Here is an 18,222-nt window from a genome sequence, read left to right as displayed (position 1 = left end):
TTGGCATGCTTGTTTTTATTGGTCAGTGCATTGAGTATCGGAGTTGGGAAGTCATGTTTCAGTTGTACAGGACATTGGTTAGGCAACTTTTGGAGTATTATGTACAATTCTGGTCTCCCTCCTATAGAAAGGATGGTGCGAATCTTGAAAGAATTCAGAAAAGATTGAGGAGGATGTTGCCAAGGTTGGAGGGTTTGAGCTATAGGGAGAGGCTGAATAGGCTGGGGCTATTTTCTTTGGAGCTTCGAAGGCTGAGGGGTGACTTTATAGAGATTTATAAAATCCTGAGGGGCAGGGATAGGGTAAATAGGCAAGGTTACCAGGAATGGGGAGTCAAAAACCAGAGGGCATAGGTTGAAGATGTGAGGGGAAATATATAAAAGGGATCTATGGGCAACTTTTTCACACAGAGGGTGATGCGTGTATGGAATGAGCTGCCAGAAGAAGTGGTGGAGGTTGGTACGATTACAACATTTAAAAGGCATCTGGATGGGTATATGAATGGGAAGGGTTTACAGGGATATAGGCCAAATGCTGGGCAAATGGAACTAGATTTATGTATATCTGATTGACATGGACGAGTTGGACTGAAGCGTCTGTTTCCATGCTGTGTATATCTATGACTCTACACAGGATAAAAGTATTTATGTATTAAAATTCTTTTTAAACCACCTATATTTGGTAAAAATGCATTGATATTTTCCTTCCTATCATGGAATCAAAGAATTATCGAAATGCTCCTACGCAGGAGGCCATTTGGGAGCCACTTGAGAAGGAGCCCTATCTTCTATATCCAGCTTCCTTATGATTTTGAATATTTCTATCAGACCTTCACTTATGGTTTTTCTCTCTCCAAGGTGATCAATCTCCGTCTCTCCAATGTATCCTCATAACTGAAGTTTCTCATTCCGAGAAAAAATTCTTGTAAATCTCTGCAATATTTTCACATCCTTCAAATAAAGTGGCATCCGGGACTGTACACAATACTCCATCCAAGTCTAACAAGTATCTTATACAGGTTCAGCATAACGCCTTTACTGTTGTATTCTATGTTCCTATTAATAAATCCAGGATATTGTACGCTTTACTAACTACTCTCTTAATTTTGTCCTGCCACTTGATCTATGCACATATACATCCAGATCTCTTTGCTCCTGAATGCCCATGTGAACTGTACCCCTGTTCTAAATTGTTTGTCCATGTTCTTCTGACCAAAACGCATCACTTCACATTTGTCTACACTAAACTTCATCCTACACCTATCCACTTACCCCACCACTTTAATGTTGGGTGCAAGCCTTTTTTCATAATTCCTCTTTGCTTCTCTAGTATGCTTTTCACCTTGCTTCTGACCTTTTTGCATTCTTCCTTGTTCTCACTGTATTTTCTACCTCATACCTATCATAAGCGCACTTGTTATCTTCACCTTAATTTCAATCTCGAAGGCTGATTTGCTTCCACTTTATGCTTCAAATTTTCGAGTAAGTTTCGATCTCACTAATATACAAGTATAACGCTGCAACTACCGTATATGGTTTTCGCAGAGCTTCAGTGTACAGTACTTAGTTTATTTTGTAAGAATGCCATAATACGTGCATTCAATGTTAAATTCATTGCCTTAAAATTCGGATGTTTACTGGAATTGCTGTCATCACCTTTTTTGTAGATATTTTTGAACCAATGTATTCAGGCATGTTATGATACAGAAACAGAAAGTACTTGATAAACACAACAGGTCCGAAAGCATCGGTATAGAGAAAAACAGAGTTAATGTTTGGAGTCCAGTGACCCTTCACCTGTTCACTTTCGGTTTTTGTTTCAGATTTCAGCAGTTCTTTGCTTTATGTTATGTCTGAGGCAGGTAGGACTTGAACCCAGAGGTAGGGACACTACCAACGCATTACAAGAATGCTCACCTGCCAATGTTTGCTCAGTCGAAGAGAGTATCTGTCGAGTAGGGTCTTGTGCACAGTGGTAGTATCTTGCCTCTGGGCCAGAAGGTCCGGGTTCAAGTCCCATCTGATCCAGAGGTGTACTAAAGCGTATCCAAACAGGTTGTTACTAAATATCTACACAAATCTCTCTCCTCCACTGGGCTTCTCGTCCGATTCGGCTCAGCGCCACCAGCTGGTTAATGATTCACCCCTGCCCCCTTCCCATGTACCCTGGGTGTTGTAGTTCCCTCCTCAGTTTGCTCCTGCGATCAACTGCTGGTCTAGGACTGCAGCTCCCAGAGTGCCGCGCGGCACAGCCCATCCCAGCCAATGGGGAACGGAGCCAGCGTTGCCCCAGTTATCGGAATGGCGTCTGGTCGGAGGTTGGCGCCGCTGCCCCTGGTAACGGTCGGCTCCTGGCTTCTCCTCCTGTCGTATGCTCAGTTCGGAGGTGGACAGAAGAAGAAAGAGGTAAGGGAATCGGGCCGAGGTTACCGAAACCATTCTGTAAGTGGTGGGAGAAGGGCCCGGTATTCTCCAATGGATACTGGTGCTGATGGTGCAGGTGCTGAGAGGCCAGAGCAGGGACAGTGATACAGCTGTAGCTGTCTGGAGTCAGACTAATTCTTTTTCATTTCAGATGTTATGTTGCAATGTGTTGCATCCAATCTTTATGAGCGTTTGTAATCTACTGCTTAACTCTCAATTACACCCTCATGATTACAACTGTTTGCTCGGCTTTGATGGTTTTGTAAATTTTTCAGTGAAAACGAAACGCGTTTCAATGGATACCTAATTACCTAAAACATTACACTCATAACATTTTGCGCTGTGAATGTTTAACATTAATGAGACAATTAATGTTGCTTTCACTTGGACACAGACCATCATTTGTAATAATGTCAATTTCTGGACAGAACGTATCTCTAACCTATTAATCAGATTCATTTATGAGGGAGGCCTTTCTAAGCGTTTTTGATAATGTAAATAAATATGCATGCAGCAAAATTTTATATTTTTTGATGTAACTAACATTCCAGAAAAAAATGTTTATCATTGAAAGTCCTTGCTCTGTTTAATCTTGAGAAAACAACCCATGGTTATAGATATGTCACTATTATTTGATTATATAATTTGCTTTACAGATTGTTGATACCAGCTCAAATTTTGTGGCAACAGGTATATCCCAGTTCTCTTACATTTTCTGCAGTCAACCTAAATTGTTCCAGAATCAAAATAATGTGGATAATGAAAATTGAAACTGAACAAAAAATGCTCAGCAGATCTGGCGGCAGATTACATTACTGGCAGAATGAATTTGCAACATGATTTTGGATAGTTTTGGATGTGGTGCTATACTTGAGGGAAACAATTTAGTGCATTGAGGCCCTGGTAGGAAATACCTTGAATACATCATATTACGTGGTTGTATGTTCCCAAAGAGTACCTATAAGTTTGATGAAAAAATTAAAAGTTTAAGCGACTAGTTCATGTCTCAGCAAGACTTTTCTCATTGAGGAAAAAGGACTCTAGGAAGTGGACAAACTAACCATGGTTAACCAAGGAAGGTAAAGATCTTACCAAATTGATAGAGAAATCCTACAACGTGGCAAACATTAGTGGTAAACTAGAGGGTTAGGAAAGTTTTAAAAGTCACAAAAGATGTCCAAAAGTATTAGATGGAGAAAATAAACTATGTAAGTAAACAAGCAAGTAATTTAAAAACAGACAGAAAGAGCTTATTCAAATATATAACAAAGAATGGAGAGGTTAAAGTGAACATATGCGCCTTAGGGAACAAGGCAGGGAAAACAACAATGGAAAACCAGAAAATGGCAGATGAGTTGAATAAGTACTTCACACCAGTCCTCATGGCAAAAGACACTAACAGCATTGCAAAAATACTGAGTAGTTAGGGAACAAAGTGGAGGGGGAGGAGGAGAATGTACGAGGAAAACTAATGGAGCTAAAGGTCATTAAGACCCTTAGATCTGATAGGTTGCATCCTAGGATTTTAAAAGAAGTAGCTACGTGGATAGTGGTACTGGTAGTAATCTTTCAAGAATTCTTAGATTCAAGGAAAGTCACAGAGGGTTGGAAAACTGCTAGTGTAACACCTTAAATCAAAAAAAAGGGAGACAAAAAAACAGTAAACTATAGATCAGTTAGCTTAGCATCTGTCATTGGGAAAATCTTAGAGTCTGTTATAAAGAATGTAATAACGGAACATATAAACATACATAATAAGATTGTTGAGGTTGGTTGGCTCGCCGAGCTGGTTTGTTGTTCTGCACACGTTTCATTACCCTGCTGGGTAGCATGATCAGTGCAGCCTCCGATGAAGCGTCGGTGTGTTTTCCTGCCTGGTTTTTATACTCTGGAGTCCATTGAGCTGGATTGCCTCACTTCTGGTTTTCCTTCGTAGAGGAGTGTATATGGGGTAGAGTTCTATGTGTTTATTAATGGCTTTCTTCGTAGAGTGCCAGGCTTCTAGGAAACCAGGAAGGGATAATGGATATCCAAAAAACTGGGTCAGAAGATGCCTACCCGAACAACATCAGGAAAATACTACACGCCCCCACACATTCATCACACTACCCTTCAAACCATCAGGAACACATCGGAACTAACCACAAGACTCGCACGACCGCTGGCCATCAGAGTGGCACGCAAGCCCACATCAATCCGACGACAACTGCTCACCCGAACTAAAGGCGCACTCTCCGCCATGGACAGGACCAATGTCATCTATAAGGTCCCCTGCAGAGACTGTGAGAAACACTACATCGGACAAACAGGAAGGAAACTAACAACAAGGGTACACGAACACCAACTGGCTACAAAAAGACACGACCAACACTCACTCATCTCAATCCACATGGATAAGGAGAACCACCAATTCGACTGGGACAACACCAAAATCCTGGGACAAGCTAAGCAGAGATGGGCACGGGAATTCCTAGAAGCCTGGCACTCCATGAATAAAGCCATTAATAAACACCCAGAACTCGACCCCGTATACACACCACTACAAAAGAAAACCGGAAGTGAGGCATTCCAGGTCAGCGGACTCCAGAGTTTAAAAACCAGGTGGGCAAACACACCGACGCTTCATCGGAGGCTGCGCTGATGATGTTACCCAGCATAGTGACGAAATGTCTGAGGAACAACAAACCAGCTCGGCGAGCCAATCAACCTCAACACCCACAACCCGAGCTACAAATCTACTCCAAAACCTTAGACGTAATAAGATTAAACAGTGAAAACAAGGAGAAAATCATGCCTGATAAATTTATTGCAGTTCTTTCAGGAGATTTGCAAGTTTGCAGATGACACTAAGATTGGAGGAGTAGCAGATAGTGAAGGGGTCTGTTGGAGAATGCAGCAGAATCTAGATAGGTTGGAGAGTTGGGCGGAGAAATGGCAGATGGAGTTCAATCCAGGCAAATGCGAGGTGATGCATTTTGGAAGATCCAAATCAAGATCGAACTATATGGTAAATGGAAAAGCCCTGTGGAAAATTGATGCGCAGAGAGATCTGGGTGTGGAGGTCCATTGTACCCTGAAGGTGGCAACGCAGGTCGATAGAGTGGTCAAGAAGGCATACGGCATGCTTTCATTGATCGGATGGGGTATTGAGTACAAGAATTGGCGGGTCATGTTGCAGTTGTATAGGACTTTGGTTTGACCCACATTTGGAATACTGTGTACAGTTCTGGTCGTTACATTAACAAAAGGATGTGGATGCTTTGGCGAGGGTGCAGAGGAGGTTCACCAGGATGTTGCTTGGTATGGAGGGCGCTAGCTATGAAGAGAGGTTGAGTAGATTAGGATTATTTACATTAGAAAGATGGAGGTTGAGAGGGGACCTGATTGAGGTCTACAAAATCATGAGAGGAATAGACAGGGTGGATAGCAAGAAGCTTTTTCCCAGAGTGGGGGACTCAATTACTAGGGGTCATGATTTCAAGGTGAGAGGGGAAAAGTTAAGGGAGATATGCGCGGAAAGTTCTTTACGCAGAGGGTGGTGGGTGCCAGGAACGTGTTGCCAGCAGAGGTGGTCGAGGCGGGCACGATAGTGTCATTTAAGATGTATCTAGACAGATACATGAATGAGCAGGGAGCAGAGGGATACAGATCCTTGGAAAATAGGCAACAGGTTTAGATAGAGGATCTGGATCGGCGCAGGCTTGGAGGGCCGAAGGGCCCATTCCTGTGCTGTAATTTTCTTTGTTCTTTGTTCTAGATAACTCGCAGGATAGATGAAAAGGGACCAATAGATATAATATGTTTGAATTACCAACAGCATTCAACAAGAAACCACACGTAAGACTTTCTTAATAAAATAAGACTCCATGGTGGTATATTAGCATATGTGGAGCATTGGCTAACTAATAGAAGACTGTGAGTTGAGATAAAACAGGGAATTTTTAGGATGTCAATACGTAACTTTTGGATCAGTACTGGGACCACAATTACTTATGAATGTATATTCATGACTTCAATGAAGGAAGCGAAGGTACTGTTGCCACAGTTGTAAGTGATACAAAAATAAGTGGAGAGGCAAGTAGTAAGGGTGGCATAATCTACAGAGGGATATAGACAGTTTAAGAAGGTGAAAGCTTGGCAGACTGACAATGATGTTGAAAAATTGAGAGATTATGCACTTTGGTAGGATATATGAACAGATAAGCTAAATATTATTTAAGTAGGGAAAGCACAGAGAGTTTCTGGGGTCCTCATGCATGAATCACAAACAGCTAACAACCAATTTCAGTGGGTCATAAGAAAAACAAATGGACTAATGGGCTATTTTTCCAAGGGAATGGAGTATAAAAATAAGGGGGTCTTACTAAAATGTACAAGGCACTGGTCAGAACACACCTAGAGTGCTGTGAACAGTTTTTGTCCCCTTATTGAAGGAAAGATATATTAACATTGGAGGCAGTCCTGAGCAGATTCATTAGATTGATTCTGGGTATGTAAGAATTTTGTGATGAAGAGACATTGAGTAGGTTAGGCTTGTGCTCACTGGAATTTAGAAGAATGAGAATTGAAGCATATAAGATCCTTAGGGGGGCTATTTTAGACAGAAATGAGGAGGATTTTGTTCTCTCAAAGAGCAGTCAATCTGTGGAATCCTTTACATAAAGAGCTGTCAAGCCAGGGTTGTTGAGTATATTCAAGGCTGACTTAGATTTTTAATCAGTCAAGGAAGCGAATGTTATGGGGAAAAGACAGGAATTGGAGGTCAGGATAACAAATCAACCATGATCTCGTTAAATGGAGGAATGGCCTACTTCTGTTCTTACATCTTATTGTCTTATGGTTTCAGTTGTCAGAAAGTTTAAAGGGTGTCCTTGCAACCTTTTTTAAGAATACTGGGTAAAGCTTATTCGTGTAAGCTATATTTGTGTATGTACGCACTTTTGCTTTTAGAGGGTTTACGGATGGGCTTCTTATACAGGCTCATTTTGTAGCTGCCATTTACTCCAGCTTGTGTCACTGCAGTTCTGAATTAAATAAATTACCCTAAATAATCCTAATTGAAGCATCTTTCTTTGATTCTTTCAGATGCATGTACATCCTCTCCAGCTTTCTTCCAAAGAAAGCACTAAGTAGCAAAGTTCATAATACAACAAAGTACTTGTCAACCAAAATTTCCTTCAAAATCTCTTCAGCCTTTGTTTTTAAATGGATTCTTGCCTAACTGCCAAACTAACCTATCTGATACCAGCTTTGGTTCTCCCTAAGCACACTTGTCCATTTCTGCTTCTACCAGTATTTCCATTTTTAATGCTGCTTCCTTTTATCATTTTTGTAATGCTAGATTATGTGACATTGAGCTGTGGAATTATGCAATTTTAGCATCCATTTTTTTCTTTCATAGTGTTCACATTGCATGATTAGACATATAGGGGATGCCACTGCACCACAAGGGACCTCTACATAGCTTGTGGATATTTTTTAATAAGTCTGTTCATCACAGATCTCTGGAACGGGTGTGATTTGAATGTGGAACTTCTGGCCTGGAGGTAACGACGGTACCACGGTGCGTAAGGGCCTTTATATATGTTATATATTTGGTACATCAAGTGAACCACTGGAATTTATTAAGTGTCTGCAACAAATGTTAGTCCTGTAGATGGCACTATGTTAAACATTTTCAGCATTTAAGGATTCAGATGTATGATATACAATAGCTGCTATTTTTGATTAGCTGTGCACATCAGGTTCCATAATTTACTCACGTAGCTTATTATTTTCTAGCCACTATATTTTTGCTCAATTCTGAAAATGTACAGTATCTAAAGTGGGTAATAAACTAAAATCTGAATAAAAGTTTGCAAAATAATGGTATTTACTTCTTGAATTGTTTTAACGTCCTATTTGTAACTTCATTTAAAGTTTTACTTGATGGTCTTTTCCTCCTCAGATAGCTTGGGCTTTACATGACATTTTGCCTTTGTAAATTGGATTTAGATTCTGCAGGCTGAGTATCTATACCTAATTTTTTAGCGTACATCAGTACCGATTAATCAGCTGCAGTAATGGCATTTCACTTAACTAGGCTGAATGTTCTACAGGGATAACAGCTCTGGTTTCCAGAAGCTTGAAATAATGACACATATACTGGATAACGCTGCAGTATTGTGAGTCTTTTTTTCTGCAAATCTTCATGTGGCTTGTGGACTGATACATTGTTCAGCACCTGACTGCAATGCAACTCTGAAAATGGCACTTTGGATATTGATCTCATAACAATTAGTTCCTATTTCTTCTGACGTGTTTAACCACAATATCCTCCTTCAGTTCCTCCTCACTGTCATTCAACTCGGTGAGACTGTTTCTGCCTGGTTGCATTCTTATTTTTCTAATCACTATCAGGGAATCATTTGGAAGGCTTTTCTTCCAGTTCCTTCACCATTGTCTTTGGTACCCAATTACTCCCTCCTATTCCACATTTACATGTTGCTGTTTGGCAACTTCCTCTGAAAGACACTAATAGTACATACATGTATGCAGAGACCACCATAACTTCTCTCTCTATTCTACTTTTTCTAAATTATCAGATGCTTATCCAACATCTAGTACTGGATGCACAGAAATTTCCTCCAATTGTCAACAGTCTGAAGAAATTATATTCCGCCTCAGCTCCAACCAACCTTCTCCCTGGCAACCATTAGTATTTAAGCTAAGCTGTTCACAACCTTGGTGTCACATTTGATCCTCATGAGTTTCCAATTTCTTACTTACACCATCACTATGACCACTTGGTTCTACCTCTGTAACATTGTCCTACTTGTCCCTCTGTCTCAGCTGATCTGTTGAGACTCTCATTCAAGCATTGTGACTTATAGACTGGCTATCCAAATGCAGCCCTAACACCTCTCCAACAGTCTACTGCTCGTAAACCCGAGGAAGGTCATGCAATACTCAGCTGCTCGTGTTTTAATTCACAGTAAGTCCCATTCTATCGCCCATATGCTCGCTGACTTAAATTGCATCCCAGTCAACTAGTTTTTCAATTTTGAAAAGCTCATTAATTTTTTTTATCCAAGTAACTCCATAGCCTGGTCCCTCTTTATCTCTGTAATATACTTGCAGCTCTGCAACCCTCTTAGATATCCACACACCCCTAATTCTGGCTTCCTGTGCATTTTCTATTATAATTGCCTTGATATTGCTGGCAGTTCCTACAGTTGCTTAGATCCCAAGTTCTGGAATACCATTTCTACACCTCTGTTCTTCACTACCTAGCTTTCCTCCTTGAAGGCACTCCTTAAAATCCACCTTTTTAGGTCAAATGACCAAACATTTGACTAAAATGTCTTGATCTGATTTGGTAAATGCTTTGTTTTATTACTTCCATCATTGAAGATGGTCATGTACAACATGTACACTACAGCAAATTGGCAAAGCTTATTTGTCATGACCTTCCAAATCTGTGAACTCTATCTTACAGAAAAACAATGGCAGAAAGCATGTGAAAAGCTACATGCTGCCCTGACCTGGAACTTTTTGGAGTTCTTTCACTTCTTTTTGGTCAAAATCCTGGAACTTCTCACCAGCAGCATCTTGAGTGTGTCTACACTATACAGACTGCAATGGCTCAAGAAGGTAGTTCAGCACAACCAGGGATCTTGGTGTCCTGGTACATGAATCACATGTAATGTTGACTGGGCAAAGTGTGCCTTTGTCATGTCTGTGGCCTAGTTTGATGACAGGTAGTCAATCTAATTTTGTTCTTGCTTAGATTTTCTACTGATTGGTTAGTACTAAATGGCTTTTAGACCATTTCAAAGTCTAGCTAAGAGCTAACCACATTGCAATTGGTGTATAGACACATACAGGCCAGACTGTTTATGGATGACAGATTTCCTTCCTTGAAAGAGATTAGTAATTTTACAACAATATTGGTGGTGTCAATTATCATAACCATGAAAGTCACTTTACATTTCAAGTTTGTTTCATCAGTTGAATTTCAGCATTCACTCTGCCCACACTAGGGTAACTTTGTTGCCACAAGATGTGCTGCACCAACGCGTCAAGGTTTCCTCATTCAACATTTTTCAAACCTCCAATTATATTGTCTATAGGAACAAGAGGATAATACTTCATCCTAGGCACTCACTATCCTGATTAGGAAATATCCTGTAATTTCTTTGTTGTGTTTGAGTCAAAATCTTGCAACTTGCACCAACACCATTTTGGGCATATCCAAACTAAATGGACAACAGTTTTTCAAGAAGGTAGCTTGCTGGTTGTATTCCCAATATCTGATAGGAACGAACAGTAAATTTTAGCCCTGCTACCTGTACTGACATGCCAGCAGGAAACTAGAAAATGTTTAATCTTCAGGACAATGACTTCTTTCAAGGATAAATATTTTCATCCTATGATTTGAATTGTGACCCAACAACATAGTGTTCCAAGGAAGAATAATTTACTGGCTTACCATCAATATTTGAGCTAGAAAAAAAATCATCCTATACTTCTGCTCTCCCTAGGTGACAGATAACAGATGAATCCCAAGCTGCGATTGAATCAGGTTTATTAAGGAGCAAGTTTGAAGACAACAGAGGATTTGGAAAGTTTATAGCAATACGTCTAATTTGTAGTCTTTTTCAAAACTATTTATGTTAGATTTTTGTGGAATTGGAATAATCCCTGGACCTCTCAAATTGGCTATTGGATTTTCCTCCCCTGTTTCTTACAGATCTAGTTCTTGGTGGCAGAGGGGTTGAGTGTAATCTAGAAGTATCATTTCAAATTTGTGCTGAGTTCAAGGCTCCTAACCTGCAATGTGGGAGTTTCAGGTTGATAAAGTAGATGTAAAGGATATTTAAGTGCCATCATCTAAATTTGCTTAAAGCTACCTGCTGTTTAAATTTAAAATTAAAAATTCTAAAACTGTCAGTGAAAGTTTTTTTTAAAATTGAACTGCTTTAGTTGACAGGCCATCTTTGTTTTAATTCATTCATAGGATTTGGGCATCACTGGCTAGGCCAGCGTTTATTGTCCACCCCTGGTTGCCCAGAGGGAAGAGTCAACTGCAGTACTGTTGATGTGGAATCACATGTTGGCCAGACCAGATAAAGACAGCATTTCACTGATATCCTTTATAGAAGGAATCAGATGTTTTTTTTTCCTGCAAATTGATAACAGTGCTATGGTCATAATTAGACTCTTAATCCTCTGTAGAATTCAAAATCCATCAGCTGCCATGGCTGGATTTGATTGCAGGACCTAGAATACTGCGTGAATCTCAGGATTAATAGTTTAATAATAATACCATTAAGCCATGTCATCCTCTGTAGGACAAAGGACATTACCATCTGATACTGTGATTGAGAACGCAGAACTTTAAAGTTCTTCATCGACATTTAAACTACTATTATGTCATTGCACATGTTTGTCTAAGTTTCAAAAGTAGCACTATATCACCAAAAGATATTGAGTTCATAATTTAATTGAAAGGAGTGGATTGAACCAAGTAAATGATTTTTTTGATTTGGTCTCTGAGTAGAAGTTTGTTTGTATAAGAGACTGAACACTTAAGAATTTTTTTTTTTGAAAACCTTTGTGTGCATTCCATGAATCAGAGATTTTTCTGTACTATCAGATGAGTACGAGCTATATTAGATTGTTAGAAATGTAATTCTTTCATCTCCACATGTCAATGTGGTGAAGGTGCAAAATTAGACGACTTGAATATCGAAGAACATGCAATAGACAGAACTTAGTAACTCTACAACCAATAGATTGGATGGGGCAAGAGAGTTTTAATTCAATCATGACTGATGGCAGATGACTAACCAACCAACAGGAAGAGGAGGCTCTAATCCTTGATGGCAGACACCAGGATCTGATTGCAAAAGGCAAGGCTAAAGCACTTCCAACCATCTTCAGCCAGAAGTGTTCAATGGATGATATCTCTCTGCCTCCTCCTGAGGTTCCCGCCATTGAAAAATAAATATTTGCTTTTATCCATTCATGGGATGGTGTCATCATTGACTAGATAAATATCTGTTACCCATCCTGAATTGCCCAGAGGGCAGTTAAGAGTTAAACCACATTGCACATGTATGTAAGACAAGGTAAGGACAGCAGATTTCCTTCCGTAAAGGATATTAGTGAACCAGATAGGTTTTAGAGCACTCAACAGTGGTTAAATGATATCCATTAGACTAGCTTTTTAATTGACTTCAAATTTTATCAACTGCTATGGTGGGATTTGAAACCATGTCTCAGAACATTAGCCTTGTCCTCTAAGTTATTAATCCAATAACATTACCACTATCCCACCATATTCACATGTCTTCTTCAATCAATTTAATTAACTTCACGTGATAACAAGAAATGGTGAAGGCACTGGATACTGCTGAGCCTATGGGCTTTGATAGCATTGCAGCATTAGTACTGAAGACTTGCATTGCAGAATTAGTCACACCCCTAGCCAAGCATTTCTATACAGTTACAATGCTGGCACCTACCAAACAATGTGTAAAATTTCCCCGATATATCCTGTCCACAAAAGCAGGACAAAACCAATCTGGCTAGTTACCACTCCATCAGTCTCCTCTTCATAATCTGCAAAATGATGCTGAATGCCATCCACTCTGCTTTCAAGTAGAATTTTTTCAGCAGAACCTGTTCCCTGATGCTCAGTTTGGGTACTGTCAAAGCAACTTGGCAGAATTCCACCCTGGACTCAAATTTTTCTCTAACAGGTCCTTTCAATTTAGGTATGACTGACGTGTTGCGATATTTCCTGACTTGAACTACCTACTTCGATCTGAAAATTCATTCTTTAGATATAGAAACTTTACAAAATCTCGATAATCACATTTTATTTAGGACAGAATGTGTAAACCTTTATCTTGACTGGTCTTTTTCTATGTGCTTATGTTGGGCACAGCACAGAGTGAATCAAAAACAAGTACGTGAAATAGGGCTGTAGTTTTCTTTTATTTCATGAAGCTGAAGGAAATGAAAATCAAATAATGATATTTTACAATTTAACAATGTTTTCAATCAAGGTATTAGAACAATAACAGCCAAGTCATTCACCACATAATTGTATTGTACTATTTACTTTTCCTTATTCATGGAATGTGGGCTAGGCCAGCATTTATTGCTTATCCCTAATTGCTCAGAGGGCAGTCGGGTCAACTGCATTGCTGTGGGTTTGGAGTCACATGTAGGCCAGTTCAAGTAAGGACAGCAGATTTTCTTGTACATAACAGTTTAGTGATTGCATGGTTGCTAATAGACTAGTATATTATTCCAGATTTTTTTTCATTAAATTCATATGTCACCCTTAGCGGTCATGAGTTTTGGGCCTCTGCCCCCAGGCCAGTAACCTGGTGTTCTGTATTACTAGTCATTGAAACATGGAAAATAAGAACAGGAGTAGGTCATTTGGCTCTTTGAGCTTGCTCCACCATTCAGTACAATCATGGATGATTATTCAACTCAGTACTCTTTCTCCCTATACCCTTAAATCCATTTAGCTGTAAGAACTATATTTAACTCGTTGAAAACATTCAATATTTTGGCATCAACTGCTTTTTGTGACAGAATTCTGCTCACCACTCTCTGGGTGAAGAGAATTCTCCTCATCTTGGTCCAAAATGGCCTCGCTCATATCCTTAAATTGTAAACCCTGATTCCCCAGTCACCAGGAACATCTTTCCTGCACTTACATCGCCTTAGAGTTTTATAGTTTTCTATGGGATTCCAATGTCATTATCATCACTTCTCCCCCTGTGGTTAGTCATTGTGTTTAAAAAAAACTTCAGTCTTCACTATTTTCTTTTTAATTTTTGTTTGAGCAGGTGGACCATGAATTCTGTGGTTCCACATTTATATAACTTGTTTTCAATATCTTCTGATATTATTTTGATTGCTTTATTGCATCTCATTGTTTGTTGCCGAATGTTGATCCACAAATACTTGAATGGAACTACGGAACCGTTGTGGTAATTGGACTGAAGATGCAAGAATCGAATATTTCACAGCTTTTCAGTTCCTCTTTTTATAGTTTTGTTTCATTCTTTGACCTCACTGTATAATGTTCAAACATTCAGCAGGTTAACTGAATGCTAGATTTGTCCAAAGTAGCTCATAATTTCAATTCATAGTTTATGGTTGAAATCTGACATTAACTGTTCTCTGACCTGGAGAAAATTTACCAAACATTTTAATTTCAATTAAACAGATCAATAGTAACCATTGCTAACTGCTTCAAACGTTCTAAACCAAATAATTTATTATTGTCAAAAATGTTTATCAGAGGATAGTATGATTTACTTTCAACATGCACTACTACACTAATGTTGATTCTGTTTCATGACCTGCCAAATACTTCTGTATGTTCAGAATTAATAAGAACCAAACTGGTTGATGATTTCATTATTTGATATCTTAAAAGCGAAATGTGTGGAGTAAAACCTTTTGGTTAGTCAATTATGCTTTCAGTTGAGCTAAGGTTAAGGCTATATTTATAAGTTAGTTCCTCAAATGAAGGAAGTAAGTAATTGCTTTGCACATTGTTATGAATAATATAATCGACTGGACATCTGTCCTTTTTAATAATTATTAGCAGAAAATGGGCAGCAAATTTAGCAATGAAGATGCTAAGTTTACGTTTATTAGCTGTGTGTCAAAAAGGAGCAGTCTGATTAATAGTTTTTAATGGTCTATTGAAGATGTAGTTAAAAAAACTAATCAGGAAGGATAGTGTTTATTTGAATTGGCTTGGGACTGAAAGATGTATTGAGTACCAATAGGTTTTAAGGTATTTGGATCGGGTGGTACAGCAACTAATAATCAGTTTAGTTTCTCTGAAGCCTGTTTGGTATATATCTAAAGATATATTTTCCCATAAAGGAGAGCTATAGTGATGTTATAATTGAGATAGAGTAGGAGGAGTTCGAATAGCAGGTCCAAGTATGTAAATGGAGGTTGGAAGTGGTTCGGGTAATCCTTTATGTATGTTATAGTTTAAAAAATGGAGCAAGGCAAAGAATTTTGTGTAAATTAAAAGACAACAGGACAATGTATTATTTCTATTACAGAGATTTTAAGAACTGGCCTAATGAACAGTTCAATATTGCAAGAATGTTGAACCTTCTGGAGTCATGAGTTTGGATAGACATTGAAAATAATGAGTTGAGTTGATATATTTAAGCAATGGCATGATTCAAACATTGGGCTAGAATTTCCTTTCAAAATATTGCAATGGCTTTCATCCTTATTAATGTGTAATTTGTTCAGCAACTTGTGACAAGGAGGGAGACACTCCATGAATTGTGAATTACTTCAAGACTTTGTTGCTCCACTGTTAATGTCACATAAACAACATTTTAGTCTTGACCTTCCTGTTATTTAAAAAAACAAACTTCCTGGATTTACAAATTAATTATCCATTAAATTGCAGAAGTGATTACATAAAGCTGGTGGCCATTCAGCCCATTTTGTCTGCAATTGACTCACCGAATGAGCAACTCCCTTAGTACTTTTCTCCTGCTGTCTGCTGGTAATGCTGCACATTCTTCTTTTTCAGATAAAATCATAACTCTCTTTGAATACCTCAATTAAATCTGCCTTCATTGCACTCTCGGGCAGTTCATTCCAGAGCTTAATCTATTGTTTCTTAAGCATTTTTTCTTTCATGACCCAATTTTGGTGCTGGAAAGTTGGTGAGAGCTATGATCTGTGAGAGTGGCGGCTAACTCGGAATGCCTGTGAGAGGAGACGAGCTGCTGAAGCGGGGAGAAATGCTTGTGCGAGTGGAGAGTGAGAGACCTTTGAGAAAACACGTGGCGACAGGGATAGTGCAGGAGGGAGGGATTCAGATACCTGGATAATTGGGGCTCGTTCTGGGGTAGGTGGGACCTTTACAAACGGGACCTGAACCAGAGGGGTACCAATATCCTGAGGGGGATATTTGCTAATGCTTTTCGGGAGGGTTTAAACTAATTCAGCAGGGGGATGGGAACCTGAATTGTAGCTCCAGTGTACAGGAGGTTGAGACTAGTGAGGTCATGAATAAGGTTTCAAGGTCGCAGGAGGCAGGAAGGTGGTTTGAAGTGTGTCTACTTCAACGCCAGGAGCATCCGGAATAAGGTGGGTAAACTTGCAGCATGGGTTGGTACCTGGGACTTCGATGTTGTGGCCATTTCGGAGACATGGATAGAGCAGGAATGGTTGTTGCAGGTTCCGGGGTTTAGATGTTTCAGTAAGATCAGGGAAGGTGGTAAAAGAGGGGGAGGTGTGGCATTGTTAGTCAAGGACAGTATTACGGTGGCAGAAAGGACATTTGATGAGGACTCGTCGACAGTGGTAGTATGGGCTGAGGTTAGAAACAGGAAAGGAGAGGTCACCCTGTTGGGAGTTTTCTATAGGCCTCCGAAAAGTTCCAGAGATGTAGAGGAAAGGATTGCAAAGATGATTCTGGATAGGAGTGAAAGTAACAGGGTAGTTGTTATGGGGGACTTTAACTTTCCAAATATTGACTGGAAATGCTATAGTTTGAGTACTTTAGATGGGTCAGTTTTTGTCCAATGTGTGCAGGAGGGTTTCCTGACACAGTATGCAGATAGGCCAGCAAGAGGCGAGGCCACATTGGATTTGGTACTAGGTAATGAACCAGGCCAGGTGTTAGATTTGGAGGTAGGTGAGCAATTTGGTGATAGTGACCACAATTCGGTTACGTTTACTTTAGCGATGGAAAGAGATAGGTATATACCGCAGGGCAAGAGTTATAGCTGGGGGAAAGGCAATTATGAGTAGATTAGGCAAGATTTAGGATGCATAGGATGGAGAAGGAAACTGCAGGGGCTGGGCACAATTGAAATGTGGAGCTTGTTCAAGGAACAGCTACTGTGTGTCCTTGATAAGTATGTACCTGTCAGGCAGGGAGGAAGTGGTCGAGCGAGGGAACCGTGGTTTACTAAAGAAGTTGAATCTCTTGTCAAGAGGAAGAAGGAGGCTTATGTAAAGATGAGGTGTGAGGGCTCAGTTAGGGCGCTTGAGAGTTACAAGTTAGCCAGGAAGGACCTAAAGAGAGAGCTAAGAAGAGCCAGGAGGGGACATGAGAAGTCTTTAATAGGTAGGATCAAGGAAAACCCTAAAGCTTTCTATAGGTATGTCAGGAATAAAAGAATGACTACAGTAAGATTAGGGCCAGTCAAGGAAAGTAGTAGGAAGTTGTGCGTGGAGTCCGAAGAGATAGGAGAGGCACTAAATGAATATTTTTCGTCAGTATTCTCGCAGGAAAAAGACAATGTTGTCGAGGAGAATACTGAGATACAGGCTATTAGACTAGATGGGATTGAGGTTCATAAGGAGGAGGTGTTAGCAATTCTGGAAGGTGTGAAAATAGATAAGTCCCCTGGGCCGGATGGGATTTATCCTAGGATTCTCTGGGAAGCTAGGGAGGAGATTGCAGAGCCTTTGGCTTTGATCTTTATGTCATCATTATCTGCAGGAATAGTGCCAGAAGACTGGAGGAGAGCAAATGTTGTCCTCTTGTTCAAGAAGGGTGATAGAGACAACCCTAGTAATTATAGACCAGTGAGCCTTACTTCGGTTGTGGATAAAGTATTGGAAAGGATTATAAGAGATAGGATTTATAATCACCTAGAAAGGAATAATTTGATTAGGGATAGTCAACACGGTTTTGTGAAGGGTAGGTCGTGCCTCACTAACCTTATTGAGTTCTTGAGAAGGTGACCAAACAGGTGGATGAGGGTAAAGCGGTTGATGTGGTGTATATGGA

At 39.7% G+C, this 18,222-nt stretch overlaps 1 protein-coding gene across 1 annotated transcript in view; it reads left to right on the top strand.

Moving 5' to 3' along the window:
- The first annotated feature begins 2,262 nt into the window (after positions 1–2,262).
- Positions 2,263–18,222, top strand: part of LOC109929479 (tumor suppressor candidate 3) — a 298,117-nt gene continuing 282,157 nt past the window's right edge. Inside the window, exon 1 of the mRNA XM_048598586.1 lies at positions 2,263–2,405. Within this exon, the coding sequence (XP_048454543.1) occupies positions 2,265–2,405 (141 nt within the window). The 5' untranslated portion in view covers positions 2,263–2,264. The remainder of the gene's footprint in view (positions 2,406–18,222) is intronic.

The sequence above is a fragment of the Rhincodon typus genome, chromosome 1, assembly GCF_021869965.1.
Source record: "Rhincodon typus isolate 14 chromosome 1, sRhiTyp1.1, whole genome shotgun sequence".
Classification (NCBI taxonomy): domain Eukaryota; kingdom Metazoa; phylum Chordata; class Chondrichthyes; order Orectolobiformes; family Rhincodontidae; genus Rhincodon; species Rhincodon typus.
Note: the sequence above shows the minus strand (reverse complement) of the source record. Positions and strands in the feature narration are given on the sequence as shown.